The 24,321-nt window shown below is 35.4% G+C and overlaps 1 protein-coding gene across 1 annotated transcript in view; it reads right to left on the bottom strand.

The window, feature by feature from the left end:
- Window positions 1-8,870: 8,870 nt before the first annotated feature.
- The window catches only part of LOC6031690 (growth factor receptor-bound protein 2), a 110,388-nt gene continuing 94,937 nt past the window's right edge, over window positions 8,871-24,321 (bottom strand). Inside the window, exons 3-5 of the mRNA XM_038253910.1 lie at window positions 16,015-16,112; window positions 15,655-15,940; window positions 8,871-10,620 (exon numbers count right to left, since the gene is read on the bottom strand). Coding sequence (XP_038109838.1) covers window positions 10,447-10,620; window positions 15,655-15,940; window positions 16,015-16,112 — 558 coding nt within the window. The 3' untranslated portion in view covers window positions 8,871-10,446. The remainder of the gene's footprint in view (window positions 10,621-15,654; window positions 15,941-16,014; window positions 16,113-24,321) is intronic.

Here is a 24,321-nt window from a genome sequence, read left to right as displayed (position 1 = left end):
ACGTGTACAACGGCGTACGAGGTGTACACATGGAACTGGCGAAGGAGATTCCAGCCAGCCTGTTCATCGGCCACTTCAGGGCTCGGCTTTATTACGATGGCTTGAAAAATCGGTGCTTCCATTGCAAACAAGAAGGGCACGTGAAGTCGAGCTGTCCAAAACTGGTAACAGTCTCGCCGGGAAGCGGCGGTCCACGTTCTTACAGTTCTGTGGCCGCCCGTGGGACTCCCGTTGCGCCACCGGTACTGGAGGTTCCAGCATTTAAACCACAGATGCAACTTCTCAACAGCAAACGCAATCAGTCTGTACCGACACCAGCACCTCCGCAAGTCACCGTTCCGGTTACCGAAGCAGCGATCCCGCAGCGAGAAAAGGTTCCAGCTGAGGGCGCAGCAGTAACACCAGCAACAAGTGGCAGTTCTGTGGCGGGTTCCAGCAAGACCCCGGCGGAGATTCTGAAGGTTCTGCAGAGCAATAGCTAAAGAAACGGAGGAGCCGATGGACACCAGCCTCGAAAAGGTGGCACCAAAGAGGCCAGCAGATCCGCCATCGGATGGTGAAGGGGGGGTTTCGGAAGAGGGGGGATCTGAAGAGGGGGGAACTGCAGAGGGGGGTGATGAGGGTTTGGGGGGGTCTGGGGTAGACGCTGACGGATTCAAAAAACAAGGAGGTAAGCGATCAAAAAAAGCAAAAAAATCGAAAAAAGTGATCAAAACGATCGAAACAAGAGCAGATGCTAAAGCCAGCAAGTGAGCGTAACATAACCTCACTTGCGTTCCCGTAGAACACGTGGTGTTGACAGTCAGGTATAGTTTTTGTGCGTATTGGTTTGCCGGAAGATGGTCTTTACTCGTAGTATTTGTACAATCAACATCAATTCCATTAGTTGTATTGCAAAGAAACTATTACTTAGAGATTTTATTTTTAACACAGACATTGATATACTTTTGCTACAAGAAGTAGCCTTTGAAAGTTTTGGATTCTTACATTCTCACACAGCTATAGTTAATTTTAATAACGATAGTATTGGTACAGCCATTCTTGTGCGCAAAGGTATTGAGTTTAGTAACGTGTTGATGGGATCGTGCGGACGTATACTATCTGTTTCTATCGATAACTTTAACATTATTAATATTTATGCTGCTTCAGGTACTAATCGTAAAAAAGAAAGGGATATTCTTTTTTCTTCAACGATAATACCACATTTATCATCTGTAAAAATTAACATTATTGCAGGAGATTTTAATTGCATTTTACTTTCTTCTGATTCAAACAGTACAGTTCCAAATTTTTGCAAAGGACTTGAATCTTTGGTTAAATCCGTTTGTTTGTTCGACGTGGAAAAGGAAAAAAATACATCAGTTCAATTTACATTCATTCGTGGAATATCTATGTCAAGACTCGATCGCTTTTATGCTCCAAAAGACTTTTTAAGCAAGGTTCTGTCTGTGTCAACCGCAGCAGTTCCTTTCTCTGATCACCATGCCGTTCTTATTAAATATCAGGTTCCTGATGGAATTCCATTGAAATTATTTGGAAGAGGATTTTGGAAAATCAATCCTAGTTTGATTGATAATTCAGACATTCATAATAAGTTGATAACTGTTTTAAATGAGTTAGAAACCCGTGAAATGTTTTCGCGAGATTTGAACAAATGGTGTAACCAAACAGTGAAAGTAAAAATTAAACAAACTTATAAATCTGAAAGTTTTCATTTGAATCAGCAAATCCATCGAGAGAAAAATTTTTACTATGCGTGTTTAAAAGAGATTATTATAGAGCAAAGTAATGGGCGACACGTTTATGATGAAATGATTTTTATTAAATCCAAACTTTTACAAATTGAGCATGATCGTTTAAAAAACTTTTCGTTGAAAATACCTCCAACATCTCTAGCTTCTGAAGAAACTCTATCACTTTTTCAAATATCATCCAGTATCAAAAAAAATTACTCTGATAACTTACTACATCTTCGTACATCTAAAGGTATTACTTCAGATTACAAAGAACTGAAACCTTGTATTGAAAATTATTTTACAAAAATTTTTGCAAATGAATCTTCCAATAATTTGAATAACAATTTTCCAGTATTAAATAATATCAATAAATCATTAAACTTGCAAGACTCCAACATGTTAATAAGACCAATTAGTAAAGATGAATTAAATACTATTATTAAACTATCAGCCAAAAAAAAAAGAGTCCCGGTCCTGATGGACTCACATACGAGTTCTATGAACATTTTTTCGATGTTTTGAGTGATCATTTACTTAAGCTTTTTAATAGTTATTTGAGGGATGGAGTATGTCCGGAACCAAGTTTTTTCAGAAGGAATTATAGCCTTAGTTCCCAAAAATGGAGACCAAACTGACATTTCAAATAAAAGACCAATTAGTATGCTTAACTGTGATTATAAAATTTTCAGTAAAATTCTAGCAAACAGACTACACGCAGTTTTACCAAATTTAATTGGACCTGGTCAGGCAGCCTGTAATCCAGAGAAGTCATGTATATATAATCTTCGTTTAATTCGCAATATCTGTCTCCGTGCTGAGCAAACAAAAAGGTTAAAAGGTCTTATATTAAGCCTTGATTTAGAGAAAGCATTTGATAATGTTAGCCATGACTTTCTTTGGGCTGTTCTCAAAAAGTACGGTTTTCCAAATGAATTCATTACATGCATACAAAATCTTTACAAACACGCTTCATCGAAAATTCTTTTCAATGGATTTTTAACAAATACGATTTTAATATTAAATTCTGTTAGACAAGGTTGCCCTCTGAGTATGGCTCTATTCGCGCTGTACATTGAACCACTGATTCTTTTGATATATGACAATGTTCAAGGTTGTTTCATAGCAAACACTTTCATAAAAGTGATTGCTTACGCAGACGATTTGAACATTTTTGTTTTAAACGATCACGAGTTTGATACTGTGCTGGAGCTTATCAATTATTTTAGTATTTTTTCTAAAATAAAATTGAATGTCAGGAAATCTCATTTTATGAGATTAAATAACTGTCGTTCCGGCCCTCACATGTTAGAAGAAAATGAGCTTAAAAATTCTAGGAATTGTTTTTTATCAGAATTTTTCTAGAACAGTAGATAGTAATTATAATTCAATCATACCAAAATTTAAAAATGTTTTAGCACAACATTCAAAGCGAAAATTAAATCTAGTTCAAAAATGCATAGTTTTAAACTCCTACGCTTTGTCCAAAATCTGGTACATTGCTCAGATATTTCCACCCTCGAACAAACATTTGACAGACATTAGAAAAAGTTGTGGTTGGTTTATATGGACCAACTTTTTCAAAGTAGATAGAAATCAGCTCTATCTTCCATTAGAAAAAGGTGGGCTAGGACTAGAAGATCCAGAAGTAAAAGCGCAATCCCTTTTTGTTAAAAATATAATTTTTGCATTTAATGATGAAAAAGATAGCTTTATGTTAGCACAAACCCGTAATAAATCTCTTACCAGAAACGCACGAGCATGGTTGGATCTCGCGTCAGAGTTGTCTAATTTTAGTTATTTGGATAGCTGTAAATCTTTTTATAACTTTCTTTTACAAAAAAGAAATACTATTCCTAAAGTTGAACGTGAGAATCCAGAATTTTCATGGGAAATAATTTGGGAAAACATTAGCAAAAATTTTTTAAGTTCCTATGCTAAAGAGGCGTTATACATGGTGTATAATAATTTAGTCCCAAATAGATCAAAAATGTTTCGTTTAAAAGTTAGAGGAGTTGTAGATAACCTTTGTGAGATTTGTAATAATGTTGACAGTACAGAACACAGGATAAAAAATTGTAAAAATACCAGGCCAGTTTGGGAATGGGTGGAAGAGATTATTAGCAAGAGATTGAAATTAGTAGTAGAAGATCCAGAAGAAATCATGCAAATGAGTATAGTAACATCAATGAAAAGAAAAGCATGTTTATGGCTAGTAGCAGAAGTAATATGTTTTAATCTTAAAAATACCAAGAACGCAACAGTAAAGGACTTTCAGCACCACATTAGAAAAATCAGATGGAACTTTCGAGAAGTTTTCAAGAAACATTTTGGGAATCTGCTAAACATTTGCTAAGATCGCTGTTTTGTAAAATATCTCCGTAAAAATAAAGACAATTTAAAAAAAAAAAAAAACCTTACGCTAGCAGAGAAAATAAACAAACGAAAAACAAATAATCTAAATAAACTGCATTTAAAAAAAAAAAAAAAAAAAAAAGGTTTAGATGCGCTCTTTCGATTGAATTTTGGCCTGAAACCCAGAACTCAAAGTCTGATTTTTGAGAGCTCTTTTACTGAAATACATGAGCGATGTCTGTATCCGCTCTTAAAAATTTGTGTCTTCCATCACTGGAAAACCGCTCGTAAACCCCATAATTTTTATATTTCAGATCTGTAGCTGTGGGGTCGGTGGCAGTGCGTGGCCGAATGGTTACGCTGTCCGCTTTGTAAGCGGATGATTCTGGGTTCGATTCCCATCTGCTGCAACCTTCTATCGGATGAGGAAGTAAAATGTCGGTCCCGGCCTTGGTTGTTAGGCCGTTAAGTCATTCCAGGTGTAGGAGTCGTCTCCATGCCATAAGTACAAATAAGGCTACCAACTGTACGGATTTTTTCCTTACCATACGGATTTTCGAACCTCTTCGCGGATTTTTAACAGGCCGGAATTTTTGTAGGGAATTTTACGCATAATACGGATTTGTACGGAATTTTAACAACTTTTAAGGTGAAGCCGTTGATCATTTTCGAAGAAAATTGATCATCACTATATAATATTTTTTATTAAATTCAATTTAACGAATTTCACTACCAAAAGAAATCAGCATGTGCCAGTTGTTGGTTTCTTGAAGACACTCAAAGAATTTTTGATCTAAATCAAATGTGCTTCAAAATTTACATAATTTTGTGGCACAGTCATTGACGTCCTAGTTGGCAATCATTGATTAATGACGATTTCCATAACATTACAAGGAATGGGATAATCGTTACCAATGGAATCAGCATGTGTAGGGCACTGTTCTAAACAACTTGTAGAAGGAATTTTGTCAAAATATTGATAGCGACGCAAAATTTATATCTTTGAACGAAAAATAATGACAATGATGGAAGTCTTCACGTTAATCATTGAATTACTTTTTGATTTGGTCGAAGCTTTTGTTAACTAGAAATTTTTATTTTTCTGTGAGTTTGATTAAAAAGGGAGAGTTTACCGGGGTTTCCTCAATTAAAACTTGATTGTCTTTCATATGTTGATAGTTATATGTTGATTGTCTTTCATATGTTGATAGGACCTTTAAAAAAACTCTAGAATTGTTCTTTTAGAAATTCCTTACTAAATATATCCATTTCCAAAGGCTTTCTAAAACTTATGAAAACATTTGAATTAACAAATCTAGAGTTTGTTCAAAGGTCCTATAAACTGTTGTCTTTTCAATAAATAAAACTCTGGAAAAGTGTTCGTGAAAACACTAAGAACGATATTATTCTTAAAAGCAAACTTGACATTTCGTAAACTTTTAAACGTTTAACAAAAAAAAATTGAAGAACATAATGATTTGATTCAAATCACGGTTTATTTTATGAATACTTTTGAACGTGCAAGTCATAAGCACTCTGATAGCATTTTGTGAAATTTGTTAGCTGTAAAAACGACACAGTTTCTCAAACTTCTCAAATTTATTTAATTTCATTAATATAAATAATTCCTTGACAGTCTTTGTTATACCATGCTGTCATATCGTACGGATTTTTGCTCAGCAAGAGTTGGTAGCCTTAAGTACAAACAACACACCAAACCAAGCCTACTCCGGTGGAATTGCTGGCGGCGGTTGGACTCACAATCCAAAGGTCGTCAGTTCAAACAATGGGGTGGAAGCAGAGAGAAGGGAAATGAGAGGGTACACTGACGATATATTTTTGACCCCAAAGGGATAGTATCAAGGGGCAGGAAACTCCTTTGAACTTTACTTATTATATTAATAAGTATATTAACTTTCGTTATTATATTAATACTTTCCCACCCTGAATATATACACCTTTAATAGAAATGTCATAACTGACGTAAAGAAAAGTCAGATTTTTGTTGTTGTTTTTGTTTACCGTCGACCGTCGTCGGTCGACCGTTGCCGCTTGCTGGTCTCACAAGCCAGATTCCCATTCGATTCCCACCCAGGCTCTTCACGCCGAGAACGGGATGTGGCCAACGTTGAACTCTGTTCCAAGTATCTAACAGGAAATACTCGCATATCGTTCAAACTCGCCAACTGGAAGCTGTAACTTTGCCATCTCCGGAGTACATGCGATTGCCGGAAGATGGAATCCGTTGTAGCCAACCCTCTGGCACCACTGTAAATGGCTAGAACGTTTGACAGTCACCAAAACCTCGAAGAGCCCACGTAGTAGTATTAGTGAAGAGCCCACGTTGTTTATCGTGGGCTCTTCACTAATACTACTGCGTGGGCTCTGTGAGTGTAGCAGTATTGGTGTTGTCTGTTTGTTTACACCAAATCTTCAAGAAGCATAACTTTTTGTGTGTGCAAATCTGTTACGAAAAAAGATGAAAACTGTTGCTTCCGATTGACCGGGAAGATTTGCCGGGTAGTACTGGACCGGGGACTGGCCAAGTCCCGCTGTGGATCCTTCCGAACATCTCGCTGCAATCTCCGGCAGGAAGTAACCGACCAAGTGCAGAAACATCCGTGATTCCGGTGATTGTGGCGGAGCTGGTCTTTCCGAGCATCCTTCGATAACCTTCTCCGAGGACTGGCCCACTCCCGCTGTCGACTTGCACAGGGAATCGAAGGAATCGCGTGCTTGTTTAGAATCCGACCCGATCCGACCTTTTGTGGACTCACAAGAAGTTCATCGCGAAGTGGTTCGAACAAATCTGAACTTTGAACTTGCAAAACCGTCTTCATCGCCACTTCGCGGGGCATTTATCCATAGTCTCTGGCGGATAGGGTCCTTCGGGAACTTGTGTTTGGAAATCCTTCCCGTTTCGTTATTTTTTCATGGAAATCATTTCAACATTTTGAAATTATGCCTTTTTTTACCACGCGGTTTGTTTATTTTCAAATTTTGACAGCAAATGCGTTTTTCATCTTCTTTGTTGTCTTCATGTTCGCGTCGAACATTTAGGTTTCATAAACATGGCCGTCGTGACAGAGGGCTGGTTGTAGCTGGTTCTGTACAGAACGGCATGACGGAATTTCTGCCAACCGTACCGAACGGCTATAATGCCAGTGCCAAAGGAACAGCCATATGAGCGCAACAGTAGTAGGAGGAGAAGGAGGGTGACATTTTCTGAAGTGTTTTCATGCCAATGCAAGTGCCTGTCTGACGGTGGCAATTCCGTTAATCGAACCTGGTTGGGCACGGTGGCTAGCTCTAGCCAAACAAACGTGGCCAGCTGATGTGTCAAGAGTCCCTACATCTTACACCAGACACGGTCAATTTGAAGATGGATGTTGAAGCCAGTCAACGTGCCCTGACATCTAAGGCAAACGAGCATGATAATGTGTTGAGGTCCAAATCAGTTCTCCCAACCCGTCCCTCGAACGGTCTATGATTATGAAATTGTTTTATTATTCGATTGTGTTTAAAACTAAAGAATCGGCTTTGAACCTCGAGCTGGCCTGAAGCCGTCTACCATGGCCAATTCGTTCTCTTCGTGGCCGGTTTGTCTTTCTGCTCTTCGCCACGAATTCCTGATGCTTTCTGGCTGCCTTCCTCCCCCTTCCATTTCGGTAATTCTCGCAGACGTCGGTTTGGCGGGAGTTCCAGGCGGGAGTTTAACGAAAGCGGTTGCTGCTGTGGCCATGTCCTCGTGCACTTTCTCTTTGCGATGACTGATCAACGGATTCCTAAAAGATCCGGACAAGTTCCGTGAGAAGAAATCAGCTGATAAATGAAAACAACAACAATCCGCTTGCACTGTCAAAATCAAGGTGCTTCAAGTGTTGGTGAGAACTCATGGTTGACATTTCGTTAATATATTAAAAAGTATATTAAAACTTCGTTATTCTACCAAAATGTTCTTAATATTTTTGAAGTTTCCTCCCTTGACTAACCTTATAGAAATGATTAGCCGTTTCTAATCACTGAATCACTGAAAGATTTAATAAACGGAATAACTTTTTTTAATGGTAGCTCATTCTGACCCGCAATCTGGAAATGTAGTCAAAACACTGATTAGGTACATAAAACAGTTTAATGTTATATTTTAATCAACCAAGCATTTAACCTTGATTCGAACATTGAATTGATTCAAGAGCATAAATCCTCTTGAATCAATTCATTGTTTTGTAAGTTTTTCTAAGGTTTCAGAAAAACAAATTATTCGCTCTACAGCATTGCCTTGGCGTTCTCGATTACGAAATTCCTACTCCTACCTGCAAGACGATTACAAAAAAAGGGTGATAAAATGTTAACCGGGGTGATTAGGGACATAGATGGCGAATAGGGACCCACGGGACAATTATGCGTAGAAACACAGAAATCAATCGAAAAATTTCAATCGCGTTTTTCTTAGTTGTCCTTTTTTTAACATGGGACAATTATGCGTAGAACGGCAGTGCGGTACTAAACAGGCTGAATACCGGGTGGCAACGTGAAATATATAAATTTTGAAGCACATTTGATTAGGATCAAAAATTCATTCAGTGGCTTCAAGAAGGCAACAACCGGCACATGCTGATTCCTTTTGGTGCTGAAATTCGTTAAATTGAATTTAATACAGAATATTTTATAGTGCTGATCAATTTTTATCAAAAATCTGTGTTTTGAATGTAACATTTTAGAGTTAAGTTTTGTTTCTATCAATTGCTTTCTTTCCTTCTATTGTGCACGACAAAACAACCATTTGCTTTCTCATTTTACTGTTATTATTTATCTCATTAATTACTAGCATTCATAGTTCATGTTTCTGCAGTGTTTGCGGTTGATGTTGTTTTTGTATAATGTGTGTGTGTGTGTGTGTGTTCTTTTAATGTAAGTTTTGTGTTTTTTTTTTCTTCTGAAATTGTGTGTTGTTTTTTCTTTTGCTGTTGATTCCTCTCGCTACTTCTAGTATTGGGTATAGTTAATAGTCGTTTTTTTTTCCTTCGTAATTGTATTGGATTTCTGGGTTTTTCTGGGTGCCTCCTCCCAAACTACTATTTTACTCTCTTTCCCCTTCGCTACGCGCTTTGTGACACCAACATTGAGTGCTACCGTTATTCGGTGCTTGGGTGAAAGTTGGCACTTTCTAGTTTTGTTTTCAAATCTCGCGCCACTTTAGGAAAATTTGTAACGGGTGATGAAAAGATGATCAGCACCTGCTTGTGAGGTCACTCGAAGGGCTGCGCTCGCCCTTTTACGTTTTGAGGATATTTCATAATCTTCTCTGGTTCACTTAAAAGGCTAAAAGTTGTTGGGGTTGTTTGTTTATCCTTTTCTGGCTTTAAATTATTGTTTCTATACCATAGTTATGATTTTGCGGGAATTTAAAATGGGGCATCTTCGTGTGGTGATTTAACAAAACTATCAAGACTGGTTTTACCACGTTTATTCCCTTCAATTTAAAGTCTACTTTATACGGTGTAAGTGTTTGTTGTGTCTGCATGTGTGTGATTTTTCCTCCATTCATTTTCGAACCGTCAATTTTTTGTTTGTTCTTTTGTGTGACTGTTTACACTTACAAGCTAGTACACATAATGACAAAAATTGCGCTCTAAACTGTCAAACTAAAAATTAGTCAAATCTTGCTCCTACTTAGTGGGTGTTTAAATGAAAGATTGAAGAAAGAAAAATAGATTGTCAACTAATTCGTCATCTACAGCAAAAAACGGGAAGTTGATTACAGAAGCACTTTTAAAGATAAAAGAACTATAAACAAAAAATACACCTTTTTGAAATATTTCACAATTTTATCCTTTAACTGTAAGCTACAGAGGGTAAGCTTTCTGGTGTTTCTGGTGAGTGTATCGCGTTTTTTGTTTTGTCTCCATTTTTTGTTTGTTCTCTAGAAAAACCTCAACACATATTGATTGGCAAACCTAGTTATAAAAACACCTGAATTTGATTTCTTTTGATTCCGTGTGTATAATATATATATATATGATTTGCGGACAATTTCTTATTACGCCCTTTTCACTTTCCATCCTAATCGTCAATGTACAGTTATTAATCAGTATTCGTTCCCCGTTCGGTTCCTCGATTTCTTATTGGCTTCCGGCAGGATTTTTGGCCCCAGGACGGGGGCCGGCCACGACGCGACGCCGGGCCGTTTTTTCATCCCCCGCCCTTCTTTTTTTTGGGACCGCTGCCTCTTGATTATTTTTTAAACCGGATTTTCACCGCTTTTTGTTTTGTTTTTTTCTCTGTTTCCTCAGTTAAACATTAAAAATATATAATATTTATATAGCAAAAAAAAAAAAATTAATAAAATACTTATATCTTATGAATGGTAGGGCGCTACGTATATTGCTGGGAAGAGTCCTTTCCGGTTGCCGATTTCGCCGTTCCACCAGTGCTCGTCCGAGCGGTCCGTCACCGTGATGACGTCCCCTCGCCGGAAGTCCAGCTCGCCGGACTCCTGGGCCACAAAGTCGTACAGCGCTTGCACCAACATCTAAAATACATTTATGAGAATTAGTTGAATTGTGACAAATTACTTAATTTTATAACATTTTCCTGCGATTTAAATGAGCTAAAGAAACATTAAAAAACAGTTTCATAAAAAAATTATAATGAATGAAATATTTTTTCGTAAGAATGTTAACTAGACAATTTTGGTACAGGTTACTAAATTACGCAAGAAACAAAAATGTAAGGTTTTCTCAAAAATGTGTCCTTCCTTAAAAAAATAGTTTACGTTAAACCTTTGCGCAAATAAATAAAGCTTTTAAAAATCTCAGAATGCATAATGTCTAACACTCCAAAATATGACTAGACACGAACAGTTGTGTATGAAATAAATGAATATCCATTTGAAAAATATAGACCATTAAAATAAAAGAGTTGGCTGAAATATTTCATGAATACATTTTATTTCTTTGGTTGATTCCTGAAATATTTCAGCTAAAACTTGTTTTTTCTTTTACAACCACTAGATCATTTTGTACATTTTTGGGCCCTTCTAGACAATTGAAGATCTTATCAAAATGAACATTCTTATTCGTGAAAAACGAAATTTGGTCAATTCTATCAAAAGTTATGGGCAAAACACGGTTTAGAAATGCTCATGCTCGTTTTCTTGGAATATAAATGTTTGTTTTGACAAGCTCTACAAATGTCTAGAAGACACCAACTCACTAAATCATAAGCTTGAGTTGTTAAGTGTTGTTAAGATGGTGTCTTTCACTTTTGGGGCAATGACTGTCAAGGATGGTTCTGAATTAATTTTTCTGAAGACACCGAAGCGCTATCTCGTCATCCCGCTAAAATTAAAATTCTGAGCCACCCTAAAATTTGGACCACCCTAATGCCACCATACCAAAAGATGCCCCTATTGACCCGGATCATTGTAGCATGTCAATACGATTCCTTTGAACACTTGTTTTGACCCTTTCTTTGTATTTGAGCATCATTAAAGTTTCGTTTGACCCAATGTCACCCCCTCTTAGAGGTAAGATTGATTTTCAAATTTTCTAACGATTGGCATATATGTGGCGTATATAGCTGCAGGGTGCCCACTTAATTTGTGAAATCGGGAAAAAGTTGGGAATTCGCCGAAACCCGCAAAAACGGGAAAAGTCGGGAATTTATGATTTTGAGTCAGAAATTCCAAGCACACTTGTTTGAAAATTAGTTTTAAACTCTTGAATAATTTTGTAATATTTTGTACAGTTTTCAAATTAAATTCACTCAATTCTGCTTTCGTAACTCACTTTAAATCAGTAACAATTCTTCAAAAGGGCGAAACCCTCAGATAGCATAGCATAGCATTGGTGTCTACCCGTAGCTGCTACTTCGTTATTGACCAGGACCCCCAAAAATTGCTCCGTGGACCACAGATGAAAAGTAGGAACCAATCATCACCCCTTCGCAATTTTCAAAGGTCCCTATCATGCTGATCAATACCGACGCCGGCCACGACCAGTGGTAAGACACGGGGAAGTGGATGGGAATGTTAGTCCGATACTTGAGTGATGGGACCGCCAAATCGACTGCGTCTCCGACAAAGTATCACATGAGGGCGAAACCCTCGGATGTAAACAAACTGAGTTTTCGTTAAAATCATGTAAAGCGAACAAAACTGTTTCTAAAACACTATCCAACATCTCAAAATTCCGAAACTACGTAGTTTTACAGGAAAAACACAAAAAGGCCAATCAACAAAATCAATCAAAACAAACCAAATCGAGTATCCGTGTTTTCACCCAATCACGAGGGGCGAATGTAGTGTTTTCTGGATGTTCCGACGTATATTTAGAAACACTAAATTTTCGTTATGATGTAGTGAATTTTAGCCTGACAATCCTCAAAATGGATCAAAATGTATGTTTCTGATGTCTCTGACCAACACAAAAGGGCTAATCTATTGTTTACTTCTGCTTTGTGGCGTATCCTGACGGTCGATACCGTTGTTTTGGTTGGGTGGGTGGCGAATACGGTGGGGCGAAAATGTAGGCACGCTCATAAAAATGGTGTAATTTCTTTTTCTCAATTTTCAATAGCAAAAATACCCTAATTAATTCCAAGCAAGAGGTAAAGTAAATGAAAAACTAATATAAAAATAGAGCCTAATGGCCAGCTTAGAGTTATGGTTCTATTTTATTTTGTCACATAGATTGAATATTTGAAAACTGATTCCAGCTTGAGTTTGGCAATGGTTTTTTTTGGGTAAATATTTTTAATTGTTAAACTTAATTCATTTAGTAATTTCAAATCTCTTTTTTACAAAATGTTGCCCTTGAACTTTTTTATGGGTAAATTACCTACTATAGATAAAGCTTGATTTTCAGTTTTCGGAAAACTTAAAAATCGAATAAAATCCAAAATAACAAAAATATGTTTTGAAAACATGAAGCAAATAATCAGCAGTTCTCTACGAAATCGATCTTTTTTTTATAATTTTAATTTTTGTAATTTTTAATCATGCTGAAACTTTTATGGTGCTTTCGGTATGCCCAAAGAAGCCATTTTGCATCCTTAGTTTGTCTTGTGCGTCCATCCCGGGAATTCCCGGGACAAAAATCCCGGGATTTTTCCAAAACCGGGAATTTCCGAATCCCGGGATTTTCTATAATTTGCCCCGGGAATTCCCGAAATTGAAAAAAAATAACATATTTTGGTCTGGAAATTCAGATTTGGTTGTGAAAATAGTAGAACAGTTGAATACTCAGTAATCAATAAAATTAATTAAAATTTGTATTCAACAAATCTCAGCATTAAATTGGCTTTTTAGGAAAAAATATTATAATTTTAACTAACAGGTTCGCAAAATGCCTAGTGCTTTAAAAAAAATTCTCTATTATTTTATTTTTTTTAAAGACTGGATATATTTACGTACCTATATTTTCGATTTTAAATTTGAAAGAAAAACAATCTCATATCAAATTATTTATAATCAAACACCGGCATCTAGGGCAAATAAATACAAATGTAACGAATAAAGACAGCTATTAAAGCAAAAAATAATTGCATGACGTTTTAGATGACTTCGGTTAAAACAGGAACAGAACAAAACAATTTGTACTTCCTAATGTATTGCTCCAAAATTTCATGTACCTATTTAGACTGTAATTCTGATTTTCCCTCGGTTGGCGGTAGTAACTTGAAGATAATTTGTAAAATATGTTTTATATAAAACAATGAATTCAATACTTATCTGAAATTTTACATTGACTAATATCATTTTATTTATTTTCGGTTTTTTGTTTTTTAGACATATAAAATATTTTTTACGCTGTTTTAGTCATGTCATATAAAAATATATATAGAAGAAATAAAAATATAAAAGAATTCCAGAGTTTTTTTTTTGAAAAGGTCCTATAAACATATGGAAGACAAAAGCTTATTGAACCTTTTCAAAAAAAAAACTCAAGAATTATTTAATTTGATTCGCAAATAAAAAAAATCATACTGGAATTAAAAATATTAGTGGATTTAAAATCCTAAACACCACAAACGCAAAAAAAATTTTTTAGGCTATTTTAAAACTGTCGTCTTTGTTTAGTTTGATGTGAGGATTATCACCAGTTGATATTATTAAGCTAATTCTATGATTTTAAGCTTCAAAACATAACAAATGTAATGAAACGTAGATTTTATTACTGATTCAAAAATTTCCCGGGATTCCAAAAATATTTTTCCCGTTTCCCGGGAAATTCAAAACCCGGGAAAATTGGACGCCCTAAGTTTGTCCATATAATTTTCCATACAAATTTGGCTGCTGTCCATGCAAAAATGATTTATGAAAATTCAAAAAGCTGCATCTTTTGAAGGAATTTATTGATCGATTTGGTGTCTTCGGCAAAGTTGTAGGTATGGATAAGGACTACACTGAAAAAATGATACACGGTAAACAAATTGATGATTTTTAGTTTTTTTGTCACTAAAACTTGATTTGCAAAAAAAACTATTTTTTTATTAAATGATATATGATTTAGGGGAAATAAAATGCCAACTTTTCAGAAATTTCCAGGTTGTGCAAAAAAAACTTTAACGAGTTATGAATCATTGAATCAATATTTTCAAAAAAAAAAAACAGATATTGGTAACCAAAATTTTTAACATCATTTTTCGATGCAAAATCAAATTTGCAATCAAACAGTACTTTAGTGAAATTTTGATAAAGTGCACCGTTTTCAAGTTATAGCAATTTTTAGGTTACTTTTGAAAAAATAATCTCAGTTATTCATAATTGCCCATGTTTGCCCACCTTTGAAAAAAATATTTTTCAAAGGCTGAGAAAATATATCTTGCTTTTTTTAACTTTGTTGATACGAACCTTAGTTGCTGAGATATTGCCATGCAAAGGTTTAAAAACAAGAAAATTAATATTTCCTAAGTCTTACCCAAACAACCCACAATTTTCTAACGTCGATATCTCAGCAACTAATGGTCCGATTTACAATGTTAAAATATGAAACATTCGTGAAATTTTTCGACCTTTTTGAAAACAATATTTTCAATTTTTTTAAATCAAGCCTAACATTTCAAAAGGGCCAAACATTCAATATTACGCCATTTTCAGTTGAATTGAAGTATCAAAAACTAGACGTTAACCAATTTGTAAAATAACATGAAAGTTATAAGTATTGTTAGAACTTTCGATTTTTTTTTCAAAGACTTACTGTTTGTGTTTCTACTCTGAATCATAATAATGAATTTTCATTTTTTAAGTTTTCAATATAATTAGTTGTTCAGTTTCTGAGTTTACAAAAAAATGCCAATAGTTAGATTTTTTAAATTAATTTAGATTTTTTTTTCGGAGGTTGATATTGACTTTTCTTATTGAGAGTTTTTTGTTTGAAATTCAGATTAGAAATGCCTATTATATGAGCTTTCTTGAGAAGTCTGGAAAAAGTCGGGAATTCGAAAATGGGATTTGAGTGGTCACCCTGGGTACAGCCTATTATGAGAGAAAATTATTATAATTCGGTAAAGCCTTTGGCCCCTCAAGGTATCCACTGTTTCTCTCTCTCTCTCGATTGCTCACCTCTTCCGGCACCATGTCGCGCAGTTTGACCTCCTGCGAGCGGGACACGCTGGCCGTCCGGTGGTAGTCGACGAGTTCGTTCAGCGAGCTAAACTTGACGACCCAGAGGAAGAACTTGCCCTGTGCGTCGCGCAACACCTTAAAGTGCTGCACCCCGTCCGAGCACTTGACCGACAGGCTGAAGTCGCCGGGGCTGGACTCGCTGATCCGTATCAGGAAGGCGCCCTCGTGTTTGTTCGACAGCAGCTTCTCGGCGTCGGCCCGCGTGATCCGGCCGTAGTACCAGCTGGGTAGAGCAAAAAAAAAAAATTAGAGTTTTTAATTACAGCGAATCCAAACATTCACCGGGGATTTACTTACTCGTGATTTTTCATCTCTATGTAGTTGCTCGGTATGAGACCTTCCTTCCCGTCCAGCTCTGCCCGGTACCAATTCATGTCGTCCTCCATGTTCAGGATCTGTGTGAGGGAGGGGGAAGATGAGAAAAATTAGTTACAACTTGGTGGAGAAAGAAACAAGTAGAGTTCTCGATGATGTAACAAGAATCGCTTGATAATCTGTCTGGGTGGTATCGATTGGGCATAGTAGAACCATACCTGAGTCCACCCACAGACAGACAGTCATCAATAGGAGGATCATTGAACCAAACATAAACCTCATTACATTACCGAGTAATCCTTGGAGAACTTGTTGAAATATTTAATGAAAAAAGAATAAATCGATGTTGTCTGTTAACAATAAAAGAAGCTTTTTTTAAGTAACTAGCTACCCATTTTCCAAAGCAAAATTTTTGTTTTTTGTTCTATGGTTTTGCATGGAATTAGTATTTTTTTTAAAAACCGTTTGTTTATAGATGAAAATTAAAACTTCAATGTACTTTAACAACATTTCAGTTTCTAATGTTAATTGTCTTTGAACAGAAATATTTTTTTTGTTTTATATCAAAATTTTAATTTTTTTTGTTCGTGTTTACATAAAAAAAAACTGATTTTTTACATTATTAAATCAATAAGCACCTAATCAAAAAGGCATTGGGCTGATTTTTTCTGAGCTGAGCAAATTTGATAGCAATTTTGCTTTATTGGATTTCTATTCATGCACGGGATTGAAACTCGTCTGAAAAACATGTATCATTTTCTCATTCGAAACAGTGGCGCCACGTGGTGGTAGCTGCCCTGTTTATTAAACTGTGAAATTATCCATGGCCACAGAAGGTGACAACAGAAATGTCTGTCCAAAATGGGTGCTGCAAAAAAACTTATTATTTTTAACAAATTTTCAAACAAATCATAAACGAATTACAAGTTTGACAGTCGAACTACACTTAAAAGTTGGTATTGTTATTTTTTTTGGCAAAACCGCATATTTTTAACGAAAGTGTCAAAAATATTCGTAATCACCTTTTGCCTCTTGGTGTCTTCTGATACAAGTCGCCATATTGAAATTGCTTGAAGATTCATACCCGTGATTCAAGGCTCCATACAGTTTTGCGGCCTGGTCATACAAAATTGGTATGTGGATATGGATATTTGAAAATCTGTATCTTGAGAAGGGATTTTCATGAAAAAGGTGCAAAAAGGGTTTTTTTTCCGAAAAAGACTTTTTTCTTATATTGTTGAATCCGTAGCTTGTTATTACAATTCAGATACATATTTTTATTTTTTTATGTCTTTTGCTATAGTTAAGGATGATGCAAAAACCTAAAATATTGTCTATAAAAATTTTAAAGTAATATGCTTTCAAAAATGACCTAACCCATTGTTTGATAAAGTGCCCCGTTTTTCGAAAAGTGCGCATTTTTTTTAATTTAAAAATTCTTAAACAATATTTTCTAAGAGCTGCGGAGCCCGACATTTGAAATTTTTCAAAAAATTGATTTCAGCCCTTTGCTTTGGAAAAGTTAATCACGAATTAGAAAGAAAAGTTGAAGACGAGTAGAAAATTTCACAAAAGTTAAATATTTGGACATGAAAAATCGAATCATTACTTTCAAAGCTATCGCGAGTTGAAAAATGAGGGCTAATTAGGTGACACTGATAAAAATTCAACGATAAATTTTTCATGAAATTTAAGCTGAAAATTTTATATCTGAGCAAGCAGCATTCCGACCAACAATGTCATAAAAAGAAAATTGTAGCTCTTTGTAAATATTTTTTGCAGGGGAGCTTTTTCTTTATCAAGTATGTTTTAATTGCAAAAAAACTGATAATTTTCGAAAAATTTCACCTGAAGATGTCTATAACTAGAAAACACAGCACCTAATTGAAAAAATACTGGTACACCCAGAACTGGACATCGGCATACGAGAGGATAAAGAGCACGATTCGGTAGTAAAATGGTACTGTGTGCGGACTGAGAGGATAAATTCCGAAATTACCGAGAGTACTTTACTCATGGGTTCATCTTCAAAAAAAGTTCATCTATCAAAAAAAAGTACCGGTACCGAGACTCGAACCCAAGACCTTCGGCATATTGAACCGTGCCTTTGCCGTATGGGCCACCATGGTTCGGTGACTAAGTGGCGGTCATTTGTCCATATAAGCAACTCAATAGGATGAACTGTTCCAATGAACGAATGAACACGCGAGAGGACTTTACTCTCGCAAAATAGCACTTTCCTCACGTTGCTTTCCGTGAGGACTATCCCCTCGTTCTTTAACTTTGGGTGTACTGAATTTACATCTAAAATGGTAATTTATGCAACAAGTTGCAAAAATGTTTTTTTGTTTTTTTTTTTTTCAAAAAATCGGGTATTGCAACGAGTTGCATACAACATTTTTTTTTGCAATTCTGTTGCGACGGAGCAACCTCCTTTGAATGGAAATTTAAGTCAAGTTTCAATGTGTTTAGTCCAGGGGTGCTCAATGTTTTTTGAATCCGGGCCAAATTTGAAGCTCAGATGAGGCTGCTGGCCAAATTTACAATTTTTTTCAGCTCTCGTCGTAAATAATCGTTGAGAGCCACAATTTCAACTGTTCAAGGGAAACAATGTTAGAAAATTATTCAAGCTGTTATAGTTTTTTTTTTTCAAAAAATGTAAGATTCACCCAAAACAACATTTTAGAAAAAAAAAACTCTTACAGCCTAACAGTTCATCGGAAATTCACTAAAATTCCAAATAATGCTCAAAATAATTCTAAACGCAGAGGAATGCATTTTTAATAAATTTCAGCGATTGTACTTTAAATTTCATTGATATTTTGTAGTTTTCTTTTTTTAATAAACTAATGTTTGCCCCCAATTGCTCGAGCCAAGCCTTATTCCTCCGATTTCAACATTTTGTCTGCCTTCATCAGATGGTAGTAAATCTGATTCGTTAGCCAACTGTCAGTAGAGAACAATCAGGATAATCAGTTCGATTCTCGAGGGAAGGTTTCTAAGTGCAAAGTATGTTTTAGGGTCAGTTCATAAAAAGGGTCATCATGATTTTCAAATTGGAATATGAAATACTTTATGTTTGAAATTATTACAGATTTCTACCATAAGTTAAATTTGAACGTTGTATAATTTTTTCTAAAATTGTTTGATGAAAGTTTTGACGATATTTACTAGTTTCACTAACATAGAAACGGATTAAATTGTTTTAATTATTAAGATATTTTTATCAAAATATTTGTGTAGTAAAATGGGGATCAAAATATTAATAAATCATAAGTTTTTTATTAAAAAAAATAAAAAAGACGAGCATAAATAAGTAAAAATAAACCTGAATTTCGAAAATGTATAAAATCACTTCACAAGTGGTCAACGGGCCATTTCACATGATCATTCAAAATGGGTCCGCGGGCCACAAAAAATCACCTCGCGGGCCACGTTTGGCCCGCGAGCCATACTTTGGTCACCCCTGGTTTAGTCAATTCACCGTTCAAATCAAAATAATGTTGGAAAGAACTGATTTTCAATACAAGTGCTGAAAAGTTCAACTTTTTAGCATTCATTTCAGTACTGAAAAGGCGAACTATTCAGCCCTTGTTTTGAAAAGTTTCTGTTATTTTTGGTAGAGAAAAGTGGGCCGCTTCGTCGTTCGAGAATGACAGAAGAAGTAAATAAACTATAGTATCAGAATAAACTGCATTTTTTTTCAAATGTTTTTTTAATCTCTGACACTAGTTTTGAATTATCCTAACGGCGAAAGATGCCTTTCAAAAATATCTCGAAAATTAAATGAAAAACTTATTTTGGGAATTCAACTTTAAGTAATATACAACTTTGCCGAAGACACCAAATCGATCAGAAAATCTAATATAGAAACTAACTCTATCTAATATAGACCCGAGCAGACGGAAATAACTTCGGAATAACATTTTTTGTTATTTGAACATACTAGGCTAATAACATTTTATGTTATTTATAACAAGATTTGTTATTCGTCGTTATGATTTTTTTGTTATTGAATTGTTATTGTAATAACAGACTAATAACGATTTTAGTGATTCTTCGAACAAATCTTAGTTATTATTTTTTGTTATTTTAACAACTAATCCGATCATCCCAATAACGGTTTGAGGTATTCTTCCATAACAAAAAATGTTATTCCAAAGTTGTTTTGGCTTTCAACCAATACCAGACCAATAACAAATTTCGTTATGATAACATAAACTGTTATTAAACTCTTATGCAAAAATGGATTTTGCAAGAATATTCCATAACACTTTTTGTTATTTTAACAGTATTTGTTATTGAAATGGCATGAATTTAGTTATTACCGTCTGTTCGGGGACTGATGATGCAAAATGGCTTCTTTTGACATAAGGAAGTACATGGACAATGTTTCATCCAAATAAAAAAATATACATTATTAAAAACCTCGGTCCCTGGAACATCGAAGCTGTCATGGTAAACTAAAGCATCTCGTTATATTTTTTCATGACCCGAGCAAACGGAAATAACTTGGGTATAACATTTTTTGTTATTTATAACAAAATTTGTCATTCGTTGCAATGTTTTTTTTTTGTTACTGGATTGTTATTGTAATAACAGACTAATAACATTTTTAGTTATTCTTCGAACAAATCTTTGTTATTCTTTTTTGCTATTTTAACAAGTAATCCGGTCATCCCAATAACAGTTGAGGTATTCTTCCATAACAAAAATGTTATTGCAAAGTTGATTTGGCTTTCAACCAATAACAGACCAATAACAAATTTTGTTTTGATAACATAAAATGTTATTAAACCCTTATGCAAAAATGGATTTTTCAAGAAGATTCCATAACACATTCTGTTATTTTAACAGTATTTGTTATTGAAATTGCATGAATTATGTTTTTATCGTCTGCCCGGGGAGGATATCAAATCAAAAATATTTGTCAAATTTAAAGTGATTAAAGTCTAATTTCAAAAGAAAATATTTGCAAACAAACCAGTGCAACTGAATCACAATCTCGATCACAATGAAAACTCTACCGTCCATTCTAAAACAAGATTAAAAAAATCTCAAAGCCCCATTTCCAAAACAAACAAACATCGACTGGCTGTGCCAGAAATAAAAGAATGACTAACATCTCCCCAGCACAAGAGGTCAAAGGGGGCGGGGTCACGTTTACAATGTTTTGTCCACCATCAGCTTTATCAGCTTACAACACCCATTTGGCGATAAGAAACCAAAGGGACTCCTTTTCGCTTTGCACGTGGCGCCACACTGGGATCGACTGCGGTGATCAAAAAAAGTAAAAATTCAAACATAAAATTTAACTTTTCATCTTCTCAATATACAAGGTGTGATTGCCCAATGTTCCATTGTATAAAACGGTCATCTGGGAGCAATGTGGACGACCAAATGGTTCACGATTAGGTCGAATTGAATCGACGATATAAATAACGTTCAACGCAAGGAGCCGGGCAGGCTATGAAACCGGCGTGTGGAAGTGACGGCAGATTCTTCCGTTGATATCGAAAGGATGGGCGAAACATAAACATTATTGATGGGTCGTCGTTAAATTACGAGTTCCAATTGGAAAGCTTCTTTTCGCGTAAAATAAATCATACTTTAAGAAATTGAGAATTATTAAAATCAAATTTTACGTCATTTAGGGCCACCCCACTCCTGTCTCAACCCGTATGTTTGTTTACGTGGAATGTTTCGCCATGGCCCGTGCGTGCGTTATTCCGAAGTTATTCTATTTCTGATCTGGGCCACCGCCATCACCACCGTCAACAGCAAACCCGCAGAACAATTTCAAACATATTGGACGAGACAGCACAGCCATGGCACGGAGTTCGGTTATCAACTTTTCACCACACCAGGAGTGCGACGAGAAGCGCCAACTTTTTGGCACCTTTTTAACCTAAAGTGTTTGGGGCGAACCTTGCGATGCGATACCCGAGCAGGTGGGGATAACTGAACAAGTTCCTGTTATGTTGACGCACAGGATTTGCTATTGGGGAACCAAAAGCAAAATGCGTTTTTTTTTTCAAATTTTTTCAAATAAAATGTCACTTTTTTCATACTAATGTAGACTATTGATACTAAATAAAAATCTAAATTTAGATTAAAAACGCGACGCATAAATCTCCCATGGGTCATCTCAATGAATAATTTTTTTACAGAAGTGTTTTTTTTATTTTTCATGGAAATAAAGTTTTAATTGTTTTAAAAACTAACTTAATCCACCTATGTGGTTGGTGCCTTCCTCACTCTTTTCCAAAAATGGGTTTGGACACAAATTTCGTCTAATTTCGTTAAGTTTCGGAATACAAAAAACACACATATTACTGAAGGGCTCATAAGTGGCATCTTAGGTGGTCATAGCTTGAGGCAGGGTTGCCTGATCTTCAATATTTTAGACTCGTTGGAAAGGTCTTTCGATTACCTAACCAACGCTGGGTCGGATGATGGATCCGGACATTGTTTACATACATTTAAGTGAGATCCGGCTACAAAAAAGTACATAAATATCACTTAAGTGGTCAGAACTCGAGACAGGGTTGCCAGATATTCAATGTTTAGACTCGTTGGAAAGGTCTTTCGATTACCTAACCAACGATGGGTCGGATGATGGATCCGGACATTGTTTACATACATTTAAGTGAGATCCGGCTACAAAAAAGTACATAAATATCACTTAAGTGGTCAGAACTCGAGACAGGGTTGAGAGATCTTCAATGTTTTAGACTCGTTGGAAAGGTCTTTCGATTACCTAACCAACGCTGGGTCGGATGATGGATCCGGACATTGTTTACATACATTTAAGTGAGATCCGGCTACAAAAAAGTACATAAATATCACTTAAGTGGTCAGAACTCGAGACAGGGTTGCCAGATCTTCAATGTTTTGGACTCGTTGGAAAGGTCTTTCAATTACCTATTCAACGATGTATATCATAATGATGTTTGGTTCAGTTTACTGCCATTTATTCAACTTCCAAAAATATGCGAAAACACATTTTTATACATAACTTTTGAACTACTTATCGAAACTTCAAACAATTCAATAGCACCGTATGGGACCCTAAACCAAGTCGAATGCAACTGATTTGGTCAAAATCGGTTCAGCCAGTGCAGAGAAAACTGCGTGACATTATTGGTCACATACACACACACATACACACACACATACACACAGACATTTGTTCAGTTTTCGATTCTGAGTCGATATGTATACATCATGGTGGGTTTTCGAGCTTTAAATAAAAAGTTCAATTTTAGAGCAGGATTATAGCCTTACCTCAGTGAGGAAGGCAAAATAGCTACACAATTGTTAACCTTAAAATGAAATATCATATAACGGAAGTCATGTTGAATGTTCAAAATAATTTGTAATTTTTAAAGTAATCTTATTTTTTTTTTTTTTTTTCGTTTATGAGTCATTCGGACCAAAATAACATTTTTATTAGAAAGTTTTGAGAACATCAAAATAATCGACCCTTTGTGCAGTTCTGGAGTTTTTTGAAAAGGTCCAATAAACCAAAATTTCACTTTTGGCATTTTGGGTGTTTTTCAATACCCCTGACTCAAGGCGGTTTCAAAACACCCAAAAAGCAATAACTGGAAATTTGGTTTATTGGACTTAAAAAAAAACTCCAGAATAAAATGGACATTTTGCAAAAATGTTGTACATACAATTTTGCTTAGCATTCCAAGGCTACAAAGAGCAAAGTGCCATCGAAAAATTTCGGAAATATTTATTTGTTCCCAAATGATTCATTGGAAGCTTAAAAAACAGTCAAAATTATCAAATGATGTGAAAAATAAGACAAGAAACAATTTTGTAGAAAGTTGCAAATTGCTTAACATTTTGAAGATTTAGTTTTAACTGGGTTTTTGAATATGTTTGATTTGTTTAAAACACGAACAACAAGAATAAATATGGAGTTTTTTTTTAAGTTTCAATAAACCAAATTTTCAGTTTTGGCTTTTTGGGTGTTTTTTAAAACCCCTGATTCGGTTATACATTTCTAGGGTTTCGTTCCACTTTGATTGATATTTTACTCACAGAACTTTTTATATTGGGATATTGGTTTTACTGTAAAAAATAGGCAACCCTAAATTAAATAAGCATTTCTGAAAAAAAAGTTACGAAAAAATGCGATTTTTTGACACAAATCCACCTGGGCGAGACCAGAGACTTTTTTTGTCCAATATCGATAGTGCATCTTTATATATTTACAAAAACGTATAGTTTGAAAAAAATACACACCTGATTGAAATAGTTTTTGTATTGATTCAA

Source organism: Culex quinquefasciatus, chromosome 2 (assembly GCF_015732765.1).
Source record: "Culex quinquefasciatus strain JHB chromosome 2, VPISU_Cqui_1.0_pri_paternal, whole genome shotgun sequence".
NCBI classification, from domain to species: domain Eukaryota; kingdom Metazoa; phylum Arthropoda; class Insecta; order Diptera; family Culicidae; genus Culex; species Culex quinquefasciatus.
Note: the sequence above shows the minus strand (reverse complement) of the source record. Positions and strands in the feature narration are given on the sequence as shown.